The 22,452-nt window shown below is 36.4% G+C and overlaps 2 protein-coding genes across 2 annotated transcripts in view; both read right to left on the bottom strand.

Moving 5' to 3' along the window:
• LOC136029088 (DNA replication licensing factor Mcm5-like) overlaps positions 1-11,380 on the bottom strand; it is a 71,615-nt gene extending 60,235 nt beyond the window's left edge. The window contains exon 1 of the mRNA XM_065707148.1: positions 11,231-11,380. Within this exon, the coding sequence (XP_065563220.1) occupies positions 11,231-11,298 (68 nt within the window). The 5' untranslated portion in view covers positions 11,299-11,380. The remainder of the gene's footprint in view (positions 1-11,230) is intronic.
• LOC136029082 (endoplasmic reticulum lectin 1-like) overlaps positions 1-22,452 on the bottom strand; it is a gene marked incomplete in the record, with an annotated part of 524,377 nt that overhangs the window by 397,302 nt on the left and 104,623 nt on the right.

Genomic DNA, 22,452 nt, shown 5'->3' with positions numbered 1-22,452 from the left:
TCAAACAGTTCGTGGTAACGAACTGTAGTAAGGAGCGACCCGGCTCAATAGTAACCAAAATTCTAAAAAATGGAATTTTGATACCAATAGCTACATCATAAGAATCGCATTTTAATGCTGGTTTTAAATATATAAGTTTCATCAAGTTTAGTCTTACCCATCAAAAGTTACGAGCCTGAGAAAATTTGCGTTATTTTGGAAAATAGGGGGAAACACCACCTAAAAGTCATAGAATCTTAACGAAAATCACACCATCAGATTCAGCGTATCAGAGAACCCTACTGTAGAAATTTCGAGCTCCTATCTACAAAAATGTGGAATTTTGCATTTTTTGCCAGAAGGCAGATCACGGATGCGTGTTTATTTGTTTTTTTGTTTTTTCCCCAGGGGTGATCGTATCGACCCAGTTGTCCTAGAATGTTGCAAGAGGGCTCATTCTAACGGAAATGAAAAGTTCTAGTGCCCTTTTTAAGTGACCAAAAAATTGGAGGGCACCTAGGCCCCCTCCCACGCTAATTATTTTCCCAAAGTCAACAGATCAAAATTCTGAGATAGCCATTTTATTCAGCGTCGTCGAAAAACCTTATAACTATGTCTTTGGGGACGACTTACTCCCCCACAGTCCCGTGGGAGGGGCAACAAGTTACAAACTTTGACCTGTGCTTACATATAGTAATGGTTATTGGAAAGTATACAGGTGTTTTCAGGAGGATTTTTTGGTTGGGGGAAGGGGTTGAGAAGAGGGGGATATGCTGGGGGAACTTTCCATCGAGAATTTGTCATGGGAGAAGAAAATTTCTATGAAGGGAGAGCAGGATTTACTAGCATTATTTAAAAAAAAAAAACAATTAAAAAATAAATTTGAAAAAGCTTTTTAAGCTGGAAGTAAGGAACAGCAATAGAACTTAAAACAAACAGAAATTATTACCCATATGAGGGGCTCATCTCCTTCTAATACCTCGCTCTTTACGCTAAAGTATTTTTAGTAATTTCAACGATTTATTCTACGGCTTTTGTGATTCAGGGGTCATTCTTAATAAATTGGGATAAAATTTAAGCTTTAGTGTAAAGAGCGAGGTACTGACGAAGGGGCGAATCCCCTCATATATGTAATAAAAACATGAGAATACAAAAGTTCTTTACGTAAGCTAATTTATAAGTTACGTAAAACTTTTACCAATAAAAAGATTCGTAAAAAATTAAAAGTTCTAGTTGCCTTTTTAATTAACCAAAAAATCGGAGGGTAACTAGGCTTCGTCCCCCGCTCTTTTTTTCTCAAAATCATTCGATCAAAACTATGAGAAAGCCATTTAGCCAAAAAAAAAAAAAAAAATGGAAATTTCGTTTTGATTATTCCTCTGCGGAGAGCCAAAATCAAAACATGCATTGATTCAAAAACGTTCAGAAATTAAATAAAAAAAACAAGTTTTTTTAACTGAAAGTAAGGAGCGACATTAAAACTTAAAACGCACAGAAATTACTTTGTATATGAAAGAGGCTGCTTCCTCATCAACGCCCCGCTCTTTACGCTAAAGTTTTTTACTGTTTTAAAAAGAAGAATTGAGAGATAGAGTCAAACTTTAGCGTAAAGAACGGGGCGCTGATGAGGAAGCAGCCTCTTTCATATACAAACTAATTTCTGTGCGTTTTAAGTTTTAATGTCGCTCCTTACTTTCAGTTAAAAAAACTTGTTTTTTTTATTTAATAAAGTAAAGAGCGAGGGGTTGAGGAGGGGCAACACCCTTTATATACGTAATAATTTCTGCTCGTTTTAAGTTTTAATGCTGCTCCTTACTTTCAGTTGAAAAACGTGTTATGGCACTTGGTATTAACCAAGTGACATATAGCAATCGCAAATTCTGTCGGTCTGTCTGTCTGTCGGTCCCGGTTTTGCTACTTTAGGCACTTCCAGATAGGCCAGGACGACGAAATTTGGCAGGCGTATCAGGGACGGGACCAGCTTAAATTAGAAATAGTCGTTTTCCCAATTTGACCATCTGGGGGTGGGGGGTAGTGGGGGCCGGTTAATTAGGAAAACATAGAAAAAATGAAGTATTTTTAACATGAATGGGTGATGGGATCTTAATGAAATTTGATGTTTGGAATGATATTGTGTCTCAGAGCTCTTATTTTAAATTCCGACCGGATCTGATGACATTGGGGGGAGTTGGAGGGGGGGGGGGACCTAAAATCTTGGAAAACACTTAGAGTGGAGGGATCGGGATGAAACTTGATGGGAAAAATAAGCACAAGTCCCAGATACATGATTGACATAATCGGAACGGATCCGCTCTCTTTGGGGTAGTTGGGGGGGGGGGGGGGTAATTCTGAAAAATTAGAAAAAATGAGGTATTTTTAACTTACGAACGGGTGATCGGATCTCAATGAAATTTGATGTTTAGAAGAATATCGTGTCTTAGAGCTCTTATTTTAAACCCAACCAGATCTGGTGACATTGGGGGGGGGGGGAGTTGGGAGGGGGGACCTAAAACTTGAAAAACACTTAGAGTGGAGGGATCGGGATGAAACTTGGTGGAAAAAATATTCACGAGTCCTAGATACATGATTGCCATAACCGGAACGGATCCGCTCTCTTTGGGGTAGTTGGGGGAGGGGTTAATTCTGAAAAATTAGAAAAAATGAGGTATTTTTAACTTACGAACGGGTAATCGGATCTCAATAAAATTTGATATTTAGAAGGATATCGTGTCTCAAAGCTCTTATTTTAAATCCTGACTGGATCTGGTGACGTTGGGGGAAGTTTGGGGTGGGAAAACCTAAAATCATGGAAAACGCTTAGATTGGAGGGATCGGGATGAAACTTGGTGGGGAAAATAAGCAGAAGTTTTACATACGTGATTTACATAATTGGAACGGATCCGATCTATTGGGGGGGGGGGGTAATTCTGAAAAATAAGAAAAAATGACGTATTTTTAACTTACGAAGGAGTGATCAGATCTTCATGAAACTTCATATTTAGAAGGACCTCGTAACTCAGATCTCTTATTTTAAATCCCAACCGGATCAAGCGTAATTGGGGGAGGGGGACCGGAAATCTTAGAAAATACTTAAAGCGGTGAGATCAGGATGAAACTGGATGGGAAGAATAAAAACCTGTCTAAGATACGTGACTGACATAACCGGACCGGATCGGCTCTCTTTGGTGGAATTGGAGGGGGGGTGGGGGGTAATTTTGAAAATTGAGGTATTTGTAACTTACGAAAGGGTGACCAGATCTTAATGAAATTTAATATTTAGAAGGATCTTGTGCTTTAAAGTTCTTATTTTAAATTCCGACCAGATCCTGTGACGTTGGGGGGAGTTGGAGGGGGAAACCGGAATTCTTGGAAAATGTGAAAATTGGGGTATTTTTATCTTACGAATAGATGAATCGGATCTTAATGAAATTTGATTTTTAGAAAGCATTCATGTCTCAGAGCTCTTATTTCAAATCCCGACCAGATCGTTTGACATTGGGGGGAATTGGAGGGGGAAATCTTGGAAAAACACTTGAGTGTAGGAATCGGGATGAAGCTTGGTGGATAGAATAAACAAATGTCCTAGATATGTGATTGACAGAATCGTACTGGATTCGCTCTCTTTGGGGGAGTTGGGGGGAGGGGTTCAGTGATTTGGCGAGTTTGGTGCTTCTGGACGTGTTAGGACGATGAAAATTGATAGGCATGTCAGGGAGCTGCACAATTTGACTTGATAAAGTCGTTTTCCCAAATTCGACCATCTGGGGGGCTAAAGGGAGAGGAAAAATTAGAAAAAATTAGGTATTTATAACTTATGAGTGGGTGATCGGATCTTAATGAATTTTGATATTTAGAAGGACGTCGTGACTCAGAGCTCGTATTTTAAATCCTGACCGGCATTAAGCCTCTTATTTTCCTTTTTAAATCAATCTATTGATTCATAGAATTTTGTTAGAGCTCATACCATATGATCTCTTGGCTCTTAGCTCTTCTCGCCTCGTCACAAGTGCCATATGAGCTCTTAGCTCTTGTTTTTTATTTAATTTCTGATCGTTTTTTAAATAATGCCAAGAAACCTGGTCCCACCTCCACGGAGAAATTCCCCTCCCCACAGAAATATCCTCTAGACAATTCAATCTCGGTGAAAATTTACCCCGGATAGTTACTCTTAACAACCTCACACGTATAACTGAGTCGGAAAAGAGAAAGCAAGACACATAAAAAGAATTTTGAATAAGAATTCTGGCAAATTCCTCCAGTGTATAATTTCCCCTGACAAGTTTACTCCCTGAAAACTTCCCTACCCATGGAAAATTACACCGTGGAAAAAAACCCAGAAGAAAATTCCCCCCCCCCCCCTCACCCGAAAATGTATGCATACATCCCAATAACAAATACTATGCGTAAACAGTTGGCAAAGTTTATAGCTTAAAGACCTTCCCCTGGGGCTGTGGGGGGACATGTTATACTTAAAGGGATAGATATTGGGCCTTTTAACTATGATGAACAAAATGGTTATATCCAAATTTTGATCGGAACATTTTGAACAAAAGGGCGGGGTCTTTTAAATCACTTTAAAACGGCACTAGATCTTTTAATTTCCGTTCGAATGATTCTTCTCGTGATATTCTAGGACCACTGGGTCGGTGCGATCACCCCTGGGAAAACAAACAAACAAATAAAAACGCATTCGTGGTCTTTCTTGTGGCAAAAAATAAAAAATTCGACATTTTTGCACATAGGAGATTGAAACCTCTACAGTAGGGTTTATGATACGCTGAATTTGGTACGCTCATGTTCATTAAATTCTCTGACTCTTTTTTCGGGTGGGGTGGGGGGGGGGGGGGTATTTACCCTTTTTTAGAAAATCAGGCAACTTTCCTCAGGCTCTTAACCTTTAACGGGTAAGATTAAAATTAACATTATTATATATTTGAAATCACCATAATAAGACAATTCTTCTGATATATCTATTCGCATCAAAATGGCACCGTTTTTTAGAGCTTTATTTGCTATTGGGCCGGGTCATTCCTTACTTACAGTTCGTTAACACGAACTGTCTGAAAATTCAAGCTCAACAAAATACAAAATTTATCATAAACATAAAAAGCACGGACCTTACAATATTGTACATACCAAATAACGCTATTTTAGTATATTCACCTTTAAAATATAGACCCAAGAAAAAAGAGCGGCATAGTCTTAATAAAGGCAGTCAAGCGTATTCTACTCCTGGTAAATTATAATCAACAGGTTTCTCAGTGAAATTTTACCCATTGTTGGAGTCAAGTACTATAAGGTCCTTGATAGAAAGCATATATAAGAAGGTTGACTGGTAAAACTATATTTCGGCTATACTACGGTTTGCGCTTTTTTTCAAATTCTACCGAGGAATTACATACAATTTGAGAAACTATCCTGTGGTGGCGCAATGGGTTTGATCTCAGCTTGGCAACACAGGACCCAGAGATCGAACCCAGATTTAACAACAGAGGCACTGCCGACGCAAGGACCATAGTAGTGATGAAGCGTCGTTAATCCGATGCAATACAATACAACAACTTGAGGAACTAGCATTTCAAACTTTTTCTTGTTCTTTAATGTTAGCTGAGCACAACTACACTACTTGTGGCGCCACCTTTTTTCTTCATTTCTTTTAATCCAATCCTATAGATATTCATACCTTAAACTACTAAAGCTCACGTGCTATCAAGTTTACCACATTCTTAGTATCTACAATCTCGCGTGTGTCATATTTTTCTTCTCATTAAAAGAGAATCCATGAAAACATTAAGAGAAATCATTTCTTTTTGTATCCCATTTGAAAGCTTTTATCCTACTTGCGATCATAAGCAGTCTCTTGACCGACTTCTTACTTCTATGACGCAAAACAAGACACATGAGAAACAGCTACCTTTTGATTCTTGGAAATACTATCCTTGGCAACTGTTTACTAAATAGAGTCAGGAATTAGAAATATAAAACGCTCCAACAGCCCTTTACCGAATTATGTAATAAAGGACCATTTTAATGGACCTTATTCATTTTCAATACGCTCATACGGCATTAACCATCCCATTACATATTATCATTATTATATTTTTTGCATATATTTTTAAGTATATATTTTGGAGCATCCAACTTTTCAGCATAGTCACAAAGTCCAGCTTGCTCTAAGGAACTTGCTTGAACTATATATCTTTGTATTTCTAAATAACTGCATAACTGCAACTGTTTACTAAATAGAATCAGGAATTAGAAATATAGAACGCTCCATTGAATTATGTAATAAAGGACCATTTTAATGGGCCTTATTCCTTTTCAATACGCTCATACGGCACAATTCATTTTAACCATTCCATTACGTATTATCATTATTATATAATCCGAAGCTAAGGACACTGATTACACAGTTTTTACAAAGTATTTTGTACTGCACCACACATTTATGAATTAATTCAATACTTTCAACAAAGGAAACCGAATTTTTTTATGGGTTATTAATGGAACTTGTCTTGGAACAATTACATAGGATAGCAAAACTAAGCTTTTTCTTTTAAGAAATTCCCCCCCCCCTTTTAAAACTAAATTCAAAAATACAACGAGATTCTTTCTAAGATTCAAAATTCTGAAGTCTTTTTATGTTATTCTGGTAGTTCAGATGCAAAAATCTCTACAAACATGGAACTCCAAGCGAAAAAAAAGGGCTCACATAATTAGAGATTTGGCAAAAAGAGATATTGTTGGGCACAGGGGACTAGTAAAATCAGATTTTCATATCAGGTTGAAGTAACTATTTGTTTTTCAGTGTGATCTTGTAGAAATTTACTCTGTACTGCGTTTTTATTTGAGTAGACTAAGGTATATCCCTATATAACCTCTTTAGCAATCATGGAGGTAATAGGAGATATCAAAATGACTTTGCTATAGCAGATGCAGCAATTAGCTATATTTCTACGCATTTGACACAGGTGAGGTATAAACGAATATCAAACACTTTGTGGTAACGAACTGTAGTAAGGAGCGACCCGGCTCAATAGTAACCGAAACTAAAACATGGAATTTTTATACCAACAGTTACACCAAAAGAATCGCATTTTAATGCTGATTTTAAATATATAAGTTTCATCAAGATTAGTATTACCCGTCAAAAGTTACGAGCCTGAGAAAATGTGCCTCATTTTAGAAAATAGGGGGAAACACCCCCTAAAAGTAATACAATCGTAACGAAAATCACATCATCAGATTCAGCGTATCAGAGAACCTTATTGTAGAAGTTTCAAGCTCCTATCTACAAAAATGTCGAATTTCGCATTTTTTGCCCGAAGACAAATCACGGATGCGTGTTTATTCGTTTTTGTTTTGTTTTTTTGTTTGTTTTTCTAGGGGTGATCGTATCGATTCAGTGGTCCTAGAATGTCGCGAGAGGGCTCATTCTCACGGAAATTGAAAGTTCTAGTGCTCTTTTTAAGTGACCAAAAAATTGGAGGGCACCTAGGCCCCCTCCCACGCTCATTTTCCCCAAAAGTCACCGGATCAAAATTCTGAGATAGCCATTTTATTCACCATAGTCAAAAACCTAATAACTATGTCTTTGGGGACGACTTACTCCCCCGCAGTCCCCGTGGGAGGGGCTGCAAGTTACAAACTTTGACCTGTGTTTACATATAGTAACGGTTACTGGGAAGTGTACATACGTTTTCTGGGGATTTTTTTTTGGTTTGGGGGGAGAGTTGAGGGGGGGGGGGGGTACGTGGGAAGATTTTTTCATGGAGGAACTTCTCATGGGGGAAGAAACTTTCAATGAAGGGGGCGCAGGATTTTCTAGCATTATTTAAAAAACAATGAAAAAAATATGAAAAGTTTTTTCTACTGAAAGTGAGGAGCAGCATTAAAACTTAAAACTAACAGAAATTATTACGCATATGAGGGGTTTACCTCCTCATAATACCTCGCTCTTTACGCTAAAGTATTTTTAGTAATTTCAAATATTTATTCTACGGCCTTTGTGATTCAGGGGTCATTCTTAAGGAATTGGGACAAAAATTTAAGCTTTAGTGTAAAGAGCGAGGTATCGGCGAGGGATGAATCCCCTCATATACGCAATAAAAACATACGAATATAGAAGTTCGTTACGTAAGTTAATTCGTAAGTTACGTATATTTTTTACTAATGAAAACTTTCGTAAAAAAATTAAAGTTCTAGTTGCCTTTTTAAGTAATCAAAAAATTGGAGGGCAACTAGGCCTCCTCCCTCGCTCCTTTTTTCTCAAAATCTTCCGAATAACTAGGAAAAAGCCATTTAACAAAAAAAAATTAATATGCAAATTTCGCTTTAATTATATATGTGCGGAGAGCCAAGATCAAAACATGCATTAATTCAAAAACATCCAGAAATTAAATTTTAAAAAACAAGTTTTTTAAAAGAAAGTAAGGAGCGACATTAAAACTTAAAACGAACAGAAATTACTCCTTATATGAAAGGGGCTTTCCCTCCTCAATGCCTGGCTCTTTACGCTAAAGTTTTTTACTGTTTTAAAAAGTAGAGTTAAGAGAAAGAGTCAAACTTTAGCGTAAAGAGTGAGGCCTTGAGGAGGAAAAGCCCCTGTCATATAAGGAGTAATTTCTGTTCGTTTCAAGTTTTAATGTCGCTCCTTACATTCGTTAAAAAAAAAATATTATTTAATTACATTGCAAGCGACAAGAAACAGTCGAAAACAGAACATAAAAAAGAATACAAAATGGTTATTTAACATTTGTCATTCATTAGCCTATGCAAAAAAAACCCTGTTATACTTCCTTTTATTTTTGCCGTAAAATCTACTACATATTCCACAGAAGAAAAATTATCTATTAAAGACTCGTTTGCGTTATGCCGACTCAGACAAATAAAATCCTGAACTCATTGTGTGATTCTTCAAATAATCAGACCAATTCTGCATAAAACTTTGAAAAAAAGAAAAGAAAAAACTTTTGTTTTGGCAACATTGTCTTTCAAAACAGAAAGAAAGCTATATTAATTATGAGGCAAAACACGGATACGATTTTAACATAAAAAAATCCTTTGTATCGCCATTATTTCCCCTCCACGACCAATATATCTTGTTAACACGTACACTCAAGAGACGCTCGAAAAGAATAGCAAAAAGCTCAAGGAGGTTTGAAGATTTCACAGTGAACGTGAGGTGTTTTGAGTGATGGGGGTTGACCCAGAAAGAAAGAGAAGGGCTATCCTGATTTTATCTCTTCACAAGCAGAAGCATAAAAAAGAAACAATTTGTTAGCACCACAAGCCAAAAAAATGAAGGATTGAGATAATCATTTCAGTTTCAAATGATTTTTTCACAGTCAACCTTAGTAAAAGTACTCTTAAATAAACAAAAAAGATAGTTGAGTGTAGGTATGGAAAAAGTTCCAAAGCTGACAGTAACATAATTCGAAAGAATTGCAAAAGCTGTCAAATCTGCCAACAAATTTCACTAGGCCATGAAAACTGGCAAGGGCATTGCTACTATGCTACCCCATTTTTTCACGGCGGGTTGGGAGTACACTTGAGTTTTCTTTTTTCATTCTTAATGTACACTAGAATTCCAAGTTTTGAGGGAAGAAACAAGGAATTGGTGCTTTGTATAATTGATAAGTGTCCGTACCGCCTAATCAATCACGCAATGTTATACAATGGGTAGCGGAAGGCAGTATTTCTCCGGAGAGCTTTTACAATCAGTCAGTTAGTTCACAGTCATCGCAAGAGAGTATACGAGTAAATCTGTGTTTCTATTCTATATCTGAAGGACATCAAATATTTCTCTTATAAATATTCATACAGATGGCAAGTTTCATTAAAAGGTAGTGCACTAAACAAATAATTTGGTATGCATCCTATTTTGCCTCAAGGTTTGTGAATCAAGTTGAAAGTTTAATTTTTTTTTTTCCGAGAAGAGGGGGTTAAGGAAACTTATTATGTTGTGTTTGGGGGATGGAGCAACATTTTTTTTCTTTAGTATCCAGGAAAGAGTATATACGCTACGTTTTTTTTTCTTTTTAATACCTGTTGTCTAACAGAATCTTTGCCTGGTTGTACAATAATTTTAAGAGACAGAATTCAGTTAAATAACATAGGGGGTAGAGGAATTGACAAAACTGAACATTTGCTTCGTATAAAAAAGACACAAAAATTTCGTACAGAATTACACGACCATTACTTTCCCTTTAAAATGGACATTGTCAATGTTGTTTTTTCGCAAAGCAAATAGACATTTGTTTATATTTCTTTGCATGACATGTTTCAAGGAAAAGATGATTTAACCACCCGGAAATTTCAGCTCATAAAAAATGTCCCACTACTATTTCAAACACAAAATTAAAATAGATGGCTACAAAGAAGTGCTTTATGCTGGACGTGCACCCTTCGGCTGACAATACTTTAGTCTTAATTTTTAAAAAAACTTTTCATCTGAATGACATCACATTCAAATACATTTAAAGAGCAAAAAAAGATACACAATTGCATTACAATGACGGCATGCATTGCATAAGAGGTGTTGTATTCAGACAATATTTTTCATTAGTATAAAATATGCCTAGAGGACGACCCAAAAAAACTTAAATTGATGACCTTTTAAGCTTCCTTCAGGTGAATAGGCGTAAAATTTGGAATTTCAAAATTTAAATATAACGATGGGGGCATCATAATTTTCGAAATGCCTAGATGGGGCTTGGCCCAAAATCGGTTGTAAACCACTGTTCTAGAGCGAGATAATTCATATAAGACTGTAAATTGAGTGCCAAAGGTTACGAGAACGTGCTAGATCTTGAACATAATCTGTATGTAGAAACATCAGTGGTCAGACGGTTATTTATAAAAATGAAACTTTTTAACTATTTCACCTTTAATAAACTGATTCTGGTATTAGCATATAGCCATTTTTTTTTATCCCTTTGTTCTTCCACCGCGTTCGAAATATCCAATTTAACTTATTTTCGATAAAAATATTATATTGGTTGGAATCATGGTGGTTAAGGGGCATTTACACCAGGAGGAAGAACAATTTTTTTACAGCATTAGGGGGAGCGTGGGCAAATTAAAAATTAATCAGACATAATAAATAAACTTTAGAGGCACAGCTGGTATGTACAGATAGAATGCCCATGAACATACTTAAAGTGAGGAAACTGGCCACATGACCACCGCACTTGGCCACTGATCACTAGAACTTGCCCACTGAATTGGAGCAAAATTAAAATGTACTTACCTAACAGTAATCGGAATGCTCAATCTTTTCTCACTATCCAATTCATGTTCTCGTACACCAAATCTCATGAGAACATACCGGTTTTTCAACTTTTCTCCAGCTGCTTCGGATAAACGAGGTCCACAACGGCTATAACAAAAACAAACTATTTAAAAAATTTATATCGTTGGAAGTCGAACTATCAACTTTACATTTTGTCAAAAACTTCTCCAGATCTGCTCAACTTTATATATATATATATATATATATATATATATATATATATATATATATTTCAATAAGATATCTAAACCATCTGTTAAGTCGAACTGTTTACCTATCTATCTTCTCTTTAAATCCATGTTCTTCTTTGAGCATATTCCTCCATACATTGTTCACGAAAAGCCCATATTAAAGGGTTGCCAAACGCAAAAATCAACTTAATGTTTGGTTTTCAAGTATTCCTACCTATGTGATATTCAACAGCCAGTTAATATTCTTTCTAACGACGGACGAAATCCCTAAAAATGGATCCGAAAAACAATAGATTAGAAGATAATTGTTATTATTGAATACTATAGGAGAGAGCTTCCTTTGATTATACTTGCATTTTTGAGTAACGGTCTCTTATCAGGTAATTTGTTGTTAGTCACTTAACCTTGAAACGCAGACTATAAAGGAAATATGACTCGCGTTATAAAACTTAACACAGGCTCTTATTAGCTGCCTCCCCCTTACCTCATAAAAATTTTTAGTCCAGATTTTAACAAAATTTGAAAAAAGAAATTAATAAAAATAAAATTAATTAAATTTGGTGTACTTTTCAAACAGTTCGTGGTACTTACTTACCAACTGTAAATAAGGTGCGAGCCGGCTCAATAGTAACCAAAACTCTAAAAAACGGAATTTTGTTACCAATAAATACATCAAAAGAATCGATTTTTATGTTGATTTTAAATATGCAAGTTTCATCAAGTTTAGTCATACCCATCAAAAGTTATGAGCCTTAGAAAATTCGGCTTATTTTCGAAAAAGGGAGGAATCGCCCCCTAAAAGTCATAGAATCTTAATGGAAATCATACCATCAGACTCAGCGTATTAGAGAACCCTATTATAGAGGTTCAAGCTCCTATCTGCAAAAATGTAGAATTTTACATTTTTTTTGCCAGAAGAAAGGTCGCGGATGTGTGTGGTTTTTTTTTCCGGGGGTGATCGTATCGATCCAGTGGCCATAGAATATCAGGAGAAGGCTCGTTCGAACAGAAAGTAAAAGCTTTAAGGCTATTTTAAAGTGACCAAAAATGGAGGGCAACTAGGCCCCCTCCCACGCAACTTTTTTTACTAGGTCACCGGACCAAATTTTGAGCCATTTTGTTCAGCATAGTCGAAATACCTATAAACTATTTCTCTGAGGACTACTTAATCCCCCACAGCCCCTGGGGGAAGAGCTGTAAGTTATGAGCTTTGCCCAAGTTACAAAATGCCAGTTATGAAATACAGAATTGTTTATTGATAAGTATACAAACATTTTTAGGGGGATTTTTTTCTGGTGGGGGGAATTGGGTTACGTGGGAGGAACTTGTCATGGAGAAAATTTTCATGGAGGAAGATAATTTCTATAAAAGGGTCGCTATATTTCCCAGCATTATTTAAAAACAATCAGAAATTTTTCAACTCAAAGTAATGAGTAACATTAAAACTTAAAAGGAACAGAAATTATTAAGTATATGAGAGGATTCTTTCCCTCGTCAATACCTCGTTCTTTACGCTAAAGTATTTTTAGTAATTTCAAAAGAGCTATTCATTCTAATTAAACGGCCTTTGTAATTCAGGGGCTATTCTTAAAGAATTGGAACGAAATTCGAACTTTAGCGTAAAGAGTGAAGCACTGCCTGTTCACCCCCTTGTCAATACCTTGCTCTTTGCGGTAAAGTTCAAATTATGTTAAATAATGGCCAAAACAAGCTTACGAAATAAGCATTTATTTTAATCCTAAGCAGATTCATAACGATGATTTTTATGTGATAACTAGACCTACGTTGCCCGGGCAACGAGAAGTGTTGCGGCACACTTTGTCCGGCTTCGCCGACTAAAGTGTTGCGAGAGCAAAACTTAGGTTTTGCTTCTTCGTTATCGATCAGTAATCACATGATCAAAGGCTATTCCTCACCGCTGAAAAAAACAAAAACAAAATAGTATCGAAAAAAGGGACTAAATTGACTTTGCAGCCAGTTGAACTTTATCTTTTTCAATCGTAGACATCGTGACGGATGAAAACTCTGAACAATATCTTATATAATCTAGTTGGTATTATAAAGCTATCCCTAACTTTTCAGGATCAAAATACCATAGATGACATTCTATTAATTATTACGAAACTATCTCATTATTTTACATTCTCGTTTGTGCTTGTTTCTTCACTATCGGTTAAATGATGAAGTTGTCAGCATATCGAAGTTTTTTAAACGGTATGTTCAAACAAGAACGCAATCAGTTATCACATGACCAAAGGCTATTCCTCAGCGTTGAAAAAACAATAACTACAAAATAATATCGAAAGAAGGGACTAAATTGACTTTGCAGCCAGTTGAACTTTGTCCTTTTCAATCGTAGACATCGTGACGGATGAAAACTTGGAACAATATCTTATATAATCTAGTTGGTATTATAAAGCTATCCGTAACTTTTCAGGATTAAATACCATAGGTGACAATAATTATTACGAAACTACCTCATTGTTTTACGGTATCGTTTGTACCCGTTGCGTAAATACTTAATTCTGTCAGATTCAAAGAGATCGAATACAATGTGCAACCAATTTGCACAAATTTCTAGTCCAAAGTGAACAGATTCTTACTTACAAGTCCTTCTCCCCTGATAGACATCAAGTTCACCGGAAACAAATAAATGGGTACACCAACTAGCAAAAGTTGCAAACCCCTAATCGCTGAAGATGATTGTAGCCCAAAAGGCGATTATTACTTACAAGTCCCTTACATGTCTTACCACTGGGACCAAATTGGTTTAACCATCAAATACACCGGAAACAAATAATAGGTACACCAGCGAGCAAAAGTTGCAAACCCCTCATTGTCGAAGATTATTATGAGCTAACAGCCGTTTCTCGCCCAAAGTGAACCGATTCTTACTTATAAGTCCCTCTCCCGTGATAGGCATCCAGTTCACCGGAAACAAATAAATGGGTACACCAACTAGCATAGTTGCAAACCCCTCATCGCTGAAGTTGACTGTAGCCTAACAGCAGATTATTACTTACAAGTTTCCTACATATCTTATCATTGGAACCAAATTGGTTTTACCATCAAATACACTGGAAACAAATAATAGATACACCAACTAGCAAAAGTTGCTAACCCCTCATTGCCGAAGGTGATTATTACCTAACAGCCGACTGTTGCTTGCAAGTCCTCTATATTTCACACAATTTGTATCGGCCTAGATACTAATTGTGTATCTAGGAAGATACACAACCTTACTTGTGTATAAGGTAGATACAACCTTACTACTGAAGTTGTCAACCCCTTGAAACTTTCAAACTGGTATACCTCATGAAGGAATTTTTGTAACAAAAAATGGATGTCATATACTTTGATCAGCTCATCAAGAGCTATCGATTGCCGTCGAAAAAAAATTATATCTGTCGTAGTTCAAAAGTTGATTTTTTGTTTGCCGTAGGCCAAGCTTGTAACGTCACCACTTAGAAAGGAGCAAAGGATAATCTCCAATTTCTTTAGCAATGAGAGAACTTTTAAAGTTTATTAGGCACATCTGATACCATTTCTCTACCGCAATCCAAAGTCCAAAAAACCGAATGATAAACTCAGCTGAAATCACGAACGGAAATGGTAGAAACAATAGATGACAGCACTTTCAGACCCGTGGGAAAATGCCACATTTTTGTTTCTGTAAATTTTTCTATTTATCACTCAAAGAAGATATATTGGCTGTGGGGCCGGGTAACTGCCGCATATATTTAACACTTATAGATTTTAGTTCATCTTCAATTTGAAAGTGGTGCCTGCCTGCTTGCCTGCTAGAACGGAGCTTTCCGCTCGAAAGCAGAAACATGGTTTGATGAAACGAAACCTTGGCTGCACAACTTCAGATACTCCTCTCTGACATAGGCTATATAACTCCACTTCACTTCGCACACCATAAGCTCCGGCTCGTGGACAAGCAAACACCATCCTTTTTGGCCCCAGGCAAGAGTTCTGCGGAGCTTTCCAAAATGTAATGCTATATTCATCAATCTGGCCTGAAGTCCACACTTTCCGTAAGAACTTCACAGGTTACACCCTTACCAGTTTCCAGGAATAAGCCGAGATCGGCGGCAAAAAAATCGAGATCGGTGTTGCTTTCGCAATACAATAAACCAAAGATATTGTACGTCTTGGATTGTAATTGCTATTAAATAGAAAAAAAAAGTTTTTTTTCAACTGAAAGAAAGGAATCAAACAGTTCGTGGTAACGAACTTTGTAGTAAGGAGCAACCAATTAAGGAGCTCAATTAACCGAAACTCTAAAAAAAAAATTCCACCAATAGTTAACTCAAAAGAATTGTGTTTTATGCAGATTTTAAATATATAGGTTTCTTTAAGATTAGTCTTACCCATCAAAAGTTACGAGCCTGAGAAAATTTGCCTTATTTTAGAAAATAGAGGAAAACACCCTCTAAAAGTCATATAATCTTAACGAAAATCACACCTCCAGATTCAGCGTATCAGAGAACCCAACTGTAGAAGTTTCAAGTTCCTATCTACAAAAAAGTTTTCTTCTTTTTTGTTTTTTTTTCAAGGGTGATCGTATCGACCCAGTGGTCTTAGAATGTTGCGAGAGAGCTCATTCTAACGGAAATTAAAAGTTCTAGTGCCCTTTTTAAGTGACCAAAAATTGGAGGTCACCTAGGCCCCCTCCCACACTCTTTTTTCCCAAAGTCACCGGATCAGAATTTTGAGATAGCCATTTTGTTCAACATAGTCCAAAAACCTAGTAGTTATGTCTTTCGGGTCGACTTAATCCCTCCAAAGTCCCCGAGGGAGGGGCTGTGAGTTACAAACTTTGACCATTGTTTACATATAGTAGTGGTTATTAGGAAGTGTACATACGTTTTCAGGGGGACTTTTTCGCGTTGAGGGGGGGGGGTATGTGGGAGGATCTTTCCATGGATGAATTTAGTATGAGGGAAGATGATTTCCATGAAGGGGGCACAGGATTTTCTAGAAACATTACAAAAAAAAGAGAAAAAAAAAAAAAAAATTCAGCTGGAAGTAAGAAGCAGAATTAAAACATAAAACGAACAGAAATTATTACGTACATAAGGGGTTCCATCTCCTCCAAAATACCTCGCTCTTTACGCCAAAGTATTTTTAGTAATTTCAACTATTTATTCTATGGCTTTTGTGATTCAGGGGTCATTCTTAAAGAATTGGGACAAAATTCAACCTTTAGTCTAAAGAACGAGGTATTGACGAGGGGGCAAACCCCCTCATATATGTGACAAAAATATACAAATATAGAAGTTCGTCACCTAAGTTAATTCGGAGGTGACGTACATTTATTACTAATAAAAACGTTCAAAAAAAATTAAAAGGTCTAGTTGCCTTTTTAAGTAACCAAAAATTAGAGGGCAACTAGGCCTCCTCCCCCACCGTCTTTTTTTTTTATCAAGATCGTCCGATTAAAACTACGAGAAAGCTATTCAGTCAAAAAATAATAATATGCCAATTTTGTTTTAATTATTCATGTGCGCTGAGCCAAAATCAAAACATGCATTAATTCAAAAAATTCAGAAATTAAATAAAAAACTAGTTTTTTTTACTGCAAGTAAGGAGCGACATTAAAACTTAAAATGAACAGAAATTATTCCGTATTTGAAAGGGACTGTCCCCTCCTCAACGCCTTGCTCTTTACGCTAAATTTTTTTTTTGTTTTAAAAAGCAAAACTATGAAAAAGAGTCAAACTTTAGCGTAAAGAGCGGGCATTCAGGAGGAGACAATCCCTTTCATATATGGAATAATTTCTGTTCAAGTTTTAATGCCGAGCCCTTTCATATACGGAATAATTTCTGTTCAAGTTTTAATGCCGCTCCTTACTTGAAATAAAAAAAAACTTTTTTTAAATTCAATTTTAACATTAAAACTTAATATAGATTTTTACGCATATCTTTTAAAGATGTTTTATTTCAGTCATTTGAGAATTGCTCAACTTGTGACTTTCATCTTCATTAAAATAGTTTCGACCTCTTTGGCCGCTGTGTTACTATTACTTCAGTAATAGTATTACAATTACCTTCTGTTACTTACAAAATTAGTTTCGCAAATATCGCTCATTTAAGTTATGTGGGATAATCTTCCCATGGATATTTTCCCACGGAGGAAGGAAATTTTCCATGTAGGGGGAGCAGGGTTTCCCAACATTATTTAAAAAACGATCATTAATTAAATAGAAAACAAGTTTTTTCAACTGAAACTAAGAAGCAACATTAAAATTTGAAACAAACATAAGATATTACGTATATGAGGGGGGTTGCCTATCCTCAATAGCTCGCTCTTACACTAAAGTCTCTTTTTTAAGTTTTAAAAGAGGCTATTATTCTAATTAAACAGCCTTTGTGACTCAGTGGTCATTTTTAAACAACTGGAACAAAAATCAACTTAGGTTATAATAAGGTTATAATTAGTTGAAAAGTAAAATTAATACGCAAATTGCGCTTAATTATTCATATACGATAAGCCAAATTCAAAACCTGCATTAATTTAAAAACGTTCAGAAATTAAATATAAAAGGTTTTTTCAACTGGAAGTAAGGAGCGACATTAAAACTTAAAACGAACAGAAATTATTCCGTATATGAAAGGGGCTGTCTCCTCCTCAACGCCTCGCTATTTACGCTAAAGTTTTTATTGTTTAAAAAGTAGAGTTGTCAGAAAGAGTCAAACTTTAGCGTAAAAAGCGGGGGGTTGAGGAGGGGACAGCCCTTTCATATACGGAACAATTTCTGTTCGTTTTGAGCTTTAATGTCACTCCTTACTTTTAGTTTTGAAAAAAAAACTTATTTTTAGTTAATATCTTTATGGAATTGTGATGAAGGTATGGGTATAATGAAAATTTTTGATCGAATTTGTTTACAGTTACTGCCAATTGCACCCTCTACTTTGTTATAATAAAAAAAAAAAATTAAAATTACAAAATGATTATATCCGTTAAATTATTGATTTGAAATTTCACGCCTAAAGCAAGCAGCCCCTCTGCCCCCCTAAAACAGTCGAATTTATATGTAAAAAATACAAAAACAACAACAAACAAACAAAAAAACAAACAAAAACAAACAAAAAAACATTGTATACGACAAGGATCCAAAAATGCTTATTTATTTGTAGCTGTTTTTTTGTTGTTTTTTTTAGAGCGATCGTATCGAAAAGATTATTATAGGATACTAGCTGTTACTAGTGATACTAGATTATTATAGGATACACATAGTTGGTGGGGGCGCTTCGTGCCACCCCAACACCTAGTTAGTGGGGGCGCTTCGCTACACCCCCCAAGCCCCCCCCCCGCGCGCGTAAGTCGTTACGCGCCATATTAGTTACGCGCCATTGTAGTTGTGTCCCTGTGTACCACCTATGAATATAGATAGATTTATATATGTGTTTTGAACTACGTAAAACTTGCGAATATACAACATTCTTGGCTTTCCCATTGTCTGTGCATATACAAAGCCTTATGTACTTATAATGACGTCATATGCAAACGCTCTTTTTACAAACAAACAAACATGCATACACACAACTCGTTTTTATATATATAGATAGATAGATAGATACAATACAAATTAACTGCGTAAAACTTGCGAATATACAACATTCTTCGCTGTCCAATTGTCGCTGCATATAAATAGATTGTCAGGTTTACCGACCCTCGAACATGCAACGTACAATTGTCCATGGGAAAACCAATCAGTATTAAGATCTATACCACATTTTTCTAATGATTGACCTTGAGCTTTGTTGATGGTGATTGCAAATGCTAATCGAATTGGAAATTGCAATCTTTTAAATTGAAAAGGCAGATCCGTTGGAATCATGGGAATGCGAGGAATAAGAACAGCCTCACCCTCAAAAGGCCCTGTCAAGATTGTTGCCTCTATTACGTTTTCCATTGTTTTTTTTTACGGCAAGTCGCGTGCCATTGCAAAGCTTTGGTGGGTTTATGTTACGTAACAATATTATTGGTACGCCTATTTTTAGTTGTAGCACGTGTGGTGGAAACCCTGAAAGATCCACGGAATTTAAAAATTCAGATGGATAATTAACCGCCTCATTTGGTTCCAAAACTGTGTCGACTGACTTGTAAAGGACTGCCTGGTCTCGAATCTTGGTCAAAACAATATTGTTGATTTCGTGGACGTCTATATTTTTGGGTGCAAGAATCGCTCTTTCACTTAGCCATTTATTATTTTTATAATTGTTTAGAATATTCGGAAATACTTTTTCAATCAATTCATTTTTGGACGTCACTAAATTACAGAATTCAGCAGGTAGTTGTATACGTCCTGAAATTAAGTCTACTGGGAGCTTTCCGTTTCCAATTGCCAGCAATTGATCTCAAAATGTTTGACCAGAGTCATCGTTTTGCAATCGGATACGCATATTTGTAGTTAATTTTAATGTCTTTACATGTGCCCATAAATTAGAATTTTTCAGGCAAGCATTCATTTCGTCTGCAGGGGTTGATCTAGGTATTATAGGTATATGTTTGCCTGAAATCTCCCGCAAGCAATATTAATGTGCTGCCTAAGGGTTTCGAATTCCCTCGCAAATCTTTCAAACATTGATCCAGAGCCTCGAGCGATTTATTGTGTGCCATTGTGCACTCGTCCCAAATAATAAGTTTGCATTGCTGCAATACTTTACCCATCCCAGATGATTTGGAAATATTGCACGTGGGAGTTTCTGTAGAATGCAAATTCAGAGGCAATTTCAAAGCGGAATGAGCAGTTCTTCCACCAGGCAGCAACGTTGCGGCTATTCCGGACGACGCAATTGCCAACGCTATATCATTTTTTGATCGAATTGATGCCAGAATCAGTTTTATCACAAACATTTTACCAGTACCTCCTGGCGCATCCAAAAAGAAAATTTCTCCAACGTTGTTATCGACACAATGCATTATCGTATCATAAATGTCTTTTTGTTTCGACGTTAACTTGGAAATGTTATTTTGTACATACGACAACAGATCACTCGTACTGTAACTTTGTTCACGATCCAATTCTACACATGTCGAAACAGCAGCGGTACGATTAGGTGAAGGCATTCCCAAATCCTGAAGAGGTTTATTCGCCATACATAAGCACAAATCTTCTATAATAACTAAAGTGTAGTTATAAATTTCTGATGTAAAATCAAAAGTCATATCTGACATCTCTAACCGTTTTCGATGGAGTATTTCTTCGGACATTTTCGATTTATATTTTCCCCATAACTCTGTAGGACCTGAAGGAGAGCAAGTTGTTAGTATGATTCCAAATAATGCACGAATTTGACTTAGAGTTGACGTTTCGCACGCGTCATTGATGCAGTTATCCCAGTCTTGGTCATTCTCCAATAAATTCAGAGCTTGGCATGTACTACGGTAAGTGTCATGTATAGTACCGTTTACAGTTCTCAAATACTCAAAGGGCGTCGGACCGGGTACATTCACCAAAAGCAGGCGTAGAAAGAAGCATTCATGTTGATTGGGGTGAACGGTGTAGAGTCTTCCTATCGTGGTATCTTTGAAGATGGTAGGTTGGCCGTCGACTGACTTACCCTGTTTACGACGTTCAAATACTTAATTTTTAGTATTCCGCGTGTAATACGAAGGCCCTTCAGTATACAGCAGTTATTTGCAAAAGAATCATTTTTGCATAGCGAAAAGAAAGCAGTTAACGTTGTATCCGGTGGATTCAGGGCTCTTTGTTGCACGTTGGATTCCAAAAAATAAACACGTTGACCATTCTGTAAATGTACCGCTAAGTGAACAACAGCTGGACTACGTTCATGTATCGGAAATGAAAGAATTCGCCAAACAGCTTCATTACTGCTTATGTATCTTCCAGCCTGATATTGTACGATTTCGTCGATATCACTGATTTCGGACTGCAAGCCAAAAACTGCGATGACACTGCCTTTGTTGACATATTTACATATGTATTTGATTGCCTTTACGGAGTTACAGTATTCAACGTTTATGTGTGCATTAAATGTTTTTGATAATAAAGGGGGATATGGAACAACCCACTGGTTATCTACTTCGATGGTGGTACCGTTACGCTTCTTTATTATTGCTGTTTTACCGCCATCTTCAGTAGATCTTCTTCTATATTGTGGGTAACCATCATTGCCAGTAATTGTATTGGGTACTAAAAGTCGAGGATATTGCTTTGTGCACCTTCCTTTGGCCATACATGGTGAATTTTCATTCAGTGCACCGCAAGGTCCATGTATCATATTTTTTACAACAATATCATATAACCCCTTATCGACATTTTCATCAGGTATTTCAGCGGAAATCACATCATCAATTTCATTAGAAGTAATTTTATAATGTAGCCAGATTAGTATATGTGCGTGTCGCAATCCTCGTTTTTGCCATTCCACTGAGTACATCCAGCATCGCACTGACCCTAACACTTCAAGTTTTACAATGTAGTTTATCAGTGATTTCAACTTTTGCCGGAAGACACGGGCCGTAATGTCATGTCTACGAGCCGCCGATTGTCCTTGAAGTAAAAGCTGCTGTATCTCATCCCAAGATTGATTACATGTAAATGTAATAAATAAATCTGGACGACCATAGAGACGAACATACGCAATAGCATCTTGAGCATATTCATGCATATGACGGGGACTGCCAGCATATGACGAAGGTAAAATCGTTAATCTTCCAACGTTTGTGGTATTACCGTCGTTTACAACTGCATTTCGCAAATGAATGTATTGTTCAGAGCGGAGCTTGGTCTGATTCAGACGGATAAATAGCAAACGTTCTGATTCAATTTTTGCATACATATCAACGATGTATTGGTGAAACAATTGACGGCATTTTAAAATATAATTGTCTTCATCCTGCCGAATCATTAGTCTATAGGAATAATAATACATTGCACTGCATTTCTTATTCATTTCTTTGTTAGTGGCTGGATTTATCAATTTAATATTAAAGTGATAGCCGTCGGCTCC

This window comes from Artemia franciscana, chromosome 7, assembly GCF_032884065.1.
Source record: "Artemia franciscana chromosome 7, ASM3288406v1, whole genome shotgun sequence".
Lineage (NCBI taxonomy): Eukaryota > Metazoa > Arthropoda > Branchiopoda > Anostraca > Artemiidae > Artemia > Artemia franciscana.
Note: the sequence above shows the minus strand (reverse complement) of the source record. Positions and strands in the feature narration are given on the sequence as shown.